The sequence below is a fragment of the Vicugna pacos genome, chromosome 31 (genome assembly GCF_048564905.1).
Source record: "Vicugna pacos chromosome 31, VicPac4, whole genome shotgun sequence".
NCBI classification, from domain to species: Eukaryota; Metazoa; Chordata; class Mammalia; order Artiodactyla; family Camelidae; genus Vicugna; species Vicugna pacos.
Genome location: NC_133017.1, coordinates 19,256,824 through 19,264,130, shown reverse-complemented (window position 1 = coordinate 19,264,130; position 7,307 = coordinate 19,256,824). Strand labels below are relative to the sequence as shown.

At 50.3% G+C, this 7,307-nt stretch overlaps 1 protein-coding gene across 1 annotated transcript in view; it reads left to right on the top strand.

Annotated features, from left to right (window-relative positions):
• The first annotated feature begins 2,241 nt into the window (after nt 1-2,241).
• The window catches only part of DOCK5 (dedicator of cytokinesis 5), a 176,294-nt gene continuing 171,228 nt past the window's right edge, over nt 2,242-7,307 (top strand). Inside the window, exon 1 of the mRNA XM_072952781.1 lies at nt 2,242-2,519. Within this exon, the coding sequence (XP_072808882.1) occupies nt 2,477-2,519 (43 nt within the window). The 5' untranslated portion in view covers nt 2,242-2,476. The remainder of the gene's footprint in view (nt 2,520-7,307) is intronic.

The following is a 7,307-nucleotide window of genomic DNA, read 5'->3' as shown; positions in this document are numbered from 1 at the left end:
ATATGCTGATTAAAGGATAGTAAGAAGCCTCAGTGCCCACACTGCCCTCTTGTTTCCACCCTCAATTTATGTCAAGAACCCAGCCTCTTTTCCACCTCCACTCCTACCATCCTGGACCCAACGACCTTCATTTTTTGCCTGAACTACTGAAACAGCCTTCCATCCATCTGATCTTCCTGCCTCTTCCCTTGTGTCTTTACAGTCTATTCATCCCACAGCAGGCAAACTCCATCATGCCCTTGCTCGGTTCAAAATCCTCCAAATTTTTCCCATAGCAACATATAAAGCCCTTGCTATGCCTTTCATGATCCTGTTTTATTGGATCGCCCTGTGCCTCTTGGAACAAGTTTCCTCCCGTATTCTGCCCCTTACTAACATCTCTCACCACCCAGGAATCCATGCTGTTCCTCGCAGTCTTTGGAACCTGCCAAACATGCCTCTGGGCTTCTGCACTTGCTGTTCCTGATGTCCAGAATACTTTCCTCTGAAATCCTCTTTTCCTGCAGGTCTATTCTTCACTGTCACTGCATCAGAGATGCCTTCCCAGACCACTCAGTATAAAACTGCAGGGCCCCCTACCCGTCCTGTCCTCCCTGCTCTGGATTTTTTCTAAAGGCTTAGCCTTGTTTGCATACTTTGTTCATTGCCCAGCTCACCTCTTTTAGACTGTAAGCTCTATTTGAGGGTAGGGATTTAACTTTATTCACTGCTGTGCGCCCATTCTTAAAACAATGCCTGACATCTAGTAGGCACTTAATAAATATTTGTGGAAAGAAGAAGAAATTAAGGAAAGTAGAAACTGGGAGATCAGGCTGATTGTGATGTCACTGGCAGAGGAAGGGAAATTTGGGGAGAGGTGGTCGGATTCCTTCTGAATGCTAAGTCTAAAGGGACAGATTTTTGAAATTATCATTACACTTTGTGAATAAATACCTGTTCGTCGATGGCGAAGGGAGTCCTAGGAGTGACCCACCATGAATAAGACCTTTAAAAAAAATTCAGATCTGACTTTGCAAAAAGTTACCAAAGTTAAAATGCACTAAGTCTTCAATGAAGTTTCACTACATCGTCCCTTCATGTTCCAAATAAGCCAGAAAACCTTCCCAGCCTGCAAGGACAAACCAGTTTCTTTCAAGAGGCATTTTCTGAGGCGGTGAACACAAACCAACTGGTCATTTACTCTGATTTTACTTCTGTGTGCGAGGTAGCAAGGCGCCCCACCCCCACCTCGGATCCAGATCCAGTCTTCATTCTTGACGTCTCTCCAGGAGGAAGTGAGATCCAGGAGAGTTTCAGAGGAGCCTGGGGCCGTTCAAATGAGCAGCCCCTGAGTTTGGCTCTTTGTCCAAACAATACGGTCGGTGAACGAGACAGACTTGGCTGTGCCCGGCCCCCTTCTCCGCAGGGATGCTCTCTGGGCTGCTGGGCTGCTGGAAAAGGGAGATCTGTGGGGCGGACCTTTCCCTCGAACATGAGGGTCTGACTGTCTTCAGCTGGGGAGGGCTCCCGGGGTTTGGGGAAGACAGGATTTCCAAGTCAGGGCTCCCTACGTCATCTTCCCACAGAGGCCCCCCTAGGAAACGATCTGACACTTTTGAGAAGCCCGTCTCCCCTGCATCAGTTCTCTGTTTACCAGGAGACAGACGTTCCTGCTTTGACGGCTATAATCGGTGGCCGCAGGAGATCTTGTCTGTCCTGGAGTCGGGCTTCCGGCTCTCGTGGTGTCACTGAAAGCTCTAGGGGGTGAACGCAGCAATCAAGCGCTCATTCATTCAACAAACATTTACTGAGCGCCCGCTGAGTGCCGGGCACTGCGGCTGCCCCGGGGGCGAGAAGTAACTCACGCAGGACCCTAGTTCCTGTTAACTCATCCTCGTTCCCGCAGAGGCTCCCGCGCGCGCGGTGCGAGCGGACCCCGCGCTCCTCGCCCGCCCGCCCCGCCCCGCCCGGCGTGCCCCGTGCCTCCGGCGCAGCCCTCCGGCCGCCCGCGGCGGGGAACCCGCCCCCCCGGGGTCCAGCCTCCGGGGTTTAGCCCGGGTGGGGAAGGCGGGGAGAAAAAAAGCAAAACACAGAACGGAAAAACAAACGCCTCCCAGGCCGTGCTGGGAGGCTGCTCCCGGGAAGTGCGCGAGGCGGAGCCGGCGCCGGCCCGGGGGAGCGCGGAGTCCCGGGCGGGCGGGTGCCCGCGGGCCGGGGCGCGGAGGCGGCCTGGGCGGGCGGAGGGCGCGGCCGGCGGGAGGGGCCGGGGCGGCGCCGGGAGGGGCGCGCACGGCGGCGCGGCCGCCGGGCCCAGCAGGTGACCGCGGGCTGGAGCCGGGGCCGGAGCGGACTGCGGGCGGCGCGCGGGGCCGGCGAAGTTGGCCGGAACATGGCGGAAGAGCTCGGGGCGCGCGGGAGCGCGGGGCGGCGGCGGCCGGAGCCCCAGGAGCTGTAGCCGCCGCAGCCGCCGCCGCCGCCGCCGGGCGAGGTCGCCGCCATGGCCCGCTGGATCCCGACCAAGAGGCAGAAGTACGGGGTTGGTGAGTGCCTGCCCCACCCGCCCCGACCCGGCCGCCGCCAAGTTCGCGGGAGCGGCCCTGCCCCGCGCGGAGTTGGGCGGCGGACGCCGGGCCATCGGTGCGCGCCCGCCGGGGGACCGGGGTCCGGCTCCCGCTGCCCTCGGGGGCGCCGGGAGCCCGGCGAGGGAGGTCATGCTGGCTTTGAGGAATCCAGTGGCTAAAAGTGCTTTCTGGGCTCCGGGACTGGCCATCCTGCCCCCGGCTCCAGAGCTCCAGCGCTCTGCGGAGGAGAGACGCGCAAAGCGAGGGCGCTCGCCTGCGGTTGGTTTGGGACACCCAGCTCTGCCGCTCGCCCCTCTCCTCCCCGGCCGTGCGGCTCCATTCGGGAGTTTGCAACCGGCCGAGGCCGGCGGAACGCGAGTCCGCTGGCCGGCCCGGTGCCTTGTGCCTTCCCTCTTCGGTTCTCTCCGAAGCCCAGGGTGAGGAGAGTTCGGGCTGGGAAGCCGCCCTCCCCTCACGCCTCCCAGGCACTGGGATCCCGGTAGCAGTTGTAAGCTGATTGGGAAATTCGAGTTGTGGTGTGGTGATGGAAGCGGCAGGAAGTGTGCGGCATGGGAACGGGGGTGGCGGGCCCCCGGGGCAGGTTGTGCGGACCCTGGCCCCCAGCGGAGCGTGTATGGAAGGAGAGGGTTGCAGACTGCCTTCTGAATCCCAATTCTGTCGAGTAAGTCGGGGACGTTTTATTAAGAAAACTGTGACAGGTCCCGTGCAGGGCGCTTGGCATTTCGTAAACCACGGCGTTGGAGAGTCCCCAGGACGTGCGCGGGGTTGCTGTCGTGTTGGGTTTCGATCCGAAGCAGTGGCTGGGCAGGGTCTTGACCCAGGTGAAAATGGTCCTTATCCACTAACAAGGAGTGGGGTTGCTGAGGTCTTGAGGGAAAACTCTGCCATTAGCGGGGCGATTATTACAGTGGCCAGTTCGGCTTGGGTGCAACTCGCTGGTGTATATGGTTGTGGGCGTTGAGAAATTTTATCACTTCCTCTCAGGGTCATTCATTTGGCCTATTTGTAATTTAGCCTTCCGCTTCACCCCGCCCCCAATTTTTCCCCCCTTCACCTTAGTGGTTACTAGGGAGCCCTCTTTGAACCTGTTAATCTGTTTTCTGATGGCTATTTCAGAAATACTTCTATTTTTTTGGTTTTCTTTTTTTTGGAGGGGGTGTAATTAGATGTAATTATTTATTTTCATGGAGGTGCTGGGGATTGAACCCAGGACCTCATGCATGCTAGGCATGCACTCCACCACTGAGCTAGACCCTTCCTTCGGAGATACTCTTAACATCATCCATCTCTAGGTGCCTTTCAGCTCTGTGGCCATGAGTCAGTTACAAGAAAACAAACATGCTCCTATTTCTTACTTTTAGATTCTGATCCTTTACGTATGTATGTGGTCATGTTATAATGATACACATATAATTCCTTATTTTCCATATGTTGCAAAACCCTTTTTCCCTTTAAATTTCTTTTGGAATCCTTGCACTCTCCTAAGGCTGTATCTCCGATGTTATATAGATGTTTTTGTCCCAGACCACCCCTTCGTGATTTGGTCGCGAGATTTCAGACAGGGACTCCTGATCAGGTGTACGTTAGTTAAGTAGCTTGTCAGTTGTTGTGGACGTGAGTTGGAGTCAGTTTATTTGTGAATATTACTGGGTACTAACTCCTAAATTAAAGTATGTTTAGCAGTGGCTAACCAGTCTACTCACAAAATAGTTGTCAGTTCTAACTTTGTTCAACAGGGGAAAAAGCTTTCCAAAACCATTATGACTTTGGCATCGTTAAATGCAGACATGCCCTTAGAACGTGGTAGCCAAATTGCACCAGGATATAATTTGGGAAATTCTGTTTCACGAGGCACAATAGATTCTGATTAATCTGGTTTGACAAAAGGGCCCACTGTTAGGACAGATAAGCTGATGAGACAAATCTCCGTTGTTTATTCCTAAAACACATTGTTGTTCCTGTTACCCCCCTGCTGGGAAGCCTTCCTTGGCCTACAACAGGGTAAAGTCTGGACTGAGCCCGGCTTTCAAGGTTCTGATAATCCAGCTCCACAGACCTTCCCAAACCGTCTCTCTCACAGGTTCTTTCAGCCCTCCCGCACAGACGCTGCCCTTCTTGCTCTTGTGCAATATACCACGGAGAGTCCCTCCTTTGGGACTTTGCCCCCCTGTGCTTGTCCCCTGTTGAGCGCGCCCTCCCACCTCTGCGTCCCACAGTCCAGCCTCCCGCTCAGGGCTCCCATCGGTACTGCCTCCTTCAGGTTTGGTGTTCACCAGACCCCATACCGTCACGCCGCTGCCTCACAATTCCTCCATTTTCTTGCTTATCGTATCTTATGGTTCAGTGAATGAGAAGATTATGGTCCTGTGTCCCTGGGACTCAAGAGGGGTCCTCGGTTTAGAGCATGCTTTCGGCAGGTGCTCGTCCTTGGTGGTGGGGTGGTGTTCCAAAGCACCAGCCTCATTTCTATGACTTAATGCAGTTTTTTCCCCCATCAGGTTTTAGCATCTCCCTCACTCCAATATGAGATTTATTTTGTTCTGTTAGATGGATGAAGTGAGAGCCTTTAGTCGGTCTTCATCTTTGCAAGTAAAAAAATGAACCATGCTACTGAGAAAACAAACAGAATAGACAGACTTTTGAAAATACGATTGGGAAAATTGGCTTATTAGCCTTTGCCGTGGGGTTCACTTCTGAGTGTCTGTTGGACAGATTTCATTTCTGGGAAATGAAGCAAACCCTGTGATGGACATTTTGAAGCGTTTTAATGACTCATAGCCACTCTGTGTGGGGGGAGCGCTTTGATCTCAGTTTGAATTGTGCACGGTGAAGCCAGCAGCCTGTACTTAGGGCCACGATTGGCTGTCGCTGACAGCCTAGATTATTCTACAGGGACCGACATGCAGTCTGTCTGGGCTTTCTTAGTTCTTCAGACGTTGGCTGGACGTCTAGCATTAGGTAGGCTGAAATGACCTCTGTGTGTTTTTAGGCGAGAGGACCACAGACTTGCTTCTTTAAACTTCTGGGGCCATTTGTGCCCTGGTGTGGAGTGCTAAGTTCTTAGGAACAAGTGCTCTGCCCCGCTGCCATGGAAAACTGTTTTCTTCCTCCTTCTCTTCTCCTTGTTTTCTTTTCCTTTATTCTTTCTTTCTGTCTGTCTTTGATTTTTTTCTGTTTTAGGATATGAGGGTAAAACATGTTTATTTTTATTTTAACCTTTTTTTAAAATTGAGGTATAGTCAGTTTACAATGTTGTGTTAGTTTCTGGTGTACAGCATAAAGTTTCAGTCATCCGTATGTTCCTTTTCATATTCTTTTTCATTATAGGTTCCTACAGGATACTGAATATAGTTCCCTGTGCTGTACAGTAGAAACTTGTTTATCTATTTTATATGTGGCAGTTAGTATCTGCAAATCTAGAACTCCCAATTTATCCCTTCCCACTCCCTTTCCTCCTTGGGTAACTGTAGTTCTGTGAGTCTGTTTCTGTAAAACACTTTTATTTAAATGTCAAGCAAACGTTAGTGATGTATATTCAGCTTAGCCTTCTGATGATTGAAACATTTCTTCATCAGAGTTGTCTGCTCCCTAACAAGCTATTCATATCACGAACAGACCCAGATTTTATTGGTGATGGATTCTTTGCAAAATCGTTCTTTATTGTTGGTTAGGATTCGTCATATATATTGTTATAATGTGATGAGAGGCAATTTGGGGCGGAATGTTTGCTTCACTATTAGCTTTTCAACTGTTTGGTGTGCTGGGTAGGCCCAGTTAGTTTAAAAACATTTAACTTTGCAGATTCTCGAATGTTAGTGGTAAAAATTTGTGATACTGGAACACAAGTGTTCTTTATTAATGCAGAATAGCTGCTGTACTTTTGAATTAGTGATGAGCACTTACGATTTTTTTTCAAGATGTCTGTAATCACCATAATGCGAATGAAAACACCTGTGATTTCAGTTGATGCCAAGCACCAGGAGTACGCCTGTGGCTTATTGCCTGCGGTCATAATTGAAGTAAATGCTGAGTATCAGAAGACAGAGGTGTAATTTTTTTTCCCTCTTCAAGTGCATGTTTCCTCGGAATTTGCACACGGATGAAGAATCCTTGGCTATAAAGATCACATAGTTAATTAGTTATAGAACCAGATATAAGCAACAACAGTAACACATTGATCATCTGGCTACTGGGACACACAGGTGCTAGACATTATACATTTGTAATGAATTGAGGAATCCTCCCCCTAAGGCATCTGTGTTCTAACAACACTGAGGCTGAGAATAGAAGGAATAGAGAATTAATATTTATTAAGAATTCACTTTGTGACACTGTTTGGAAGCTTTTATTTCAGTATGTTCCAGAAACATGTAGGGGTCTAGGAAACCCTTTAGGGGGCCCATGAGACTGAAACTTTTTTTTGGCAGTAATACTAAGGTGTCATTGGCCTGTTGCCACTCTGTCCTCCCATGAGCATACAGCATAGTTTCCTAGGGGCGGCATCAAGTGTGATACAGGGATGGACTAATGTAGAGCCAGATACGAGAAACTGACTGCCTTTAGTGATGCCAGACATCGAAGAGATTTACAAACATGCAAAACCATGCAACTCTTCTGAGTGTTTTTGTTTGGAAAAGTAGATTTGCTCTAAATAGATGTATATATATGTTTGCTAGTATGTATTGGGTTTGTTATGGTTACTTTAAGTACCAAATAAGTATTTTTTAAGTGTCTCAGCTTGAATTT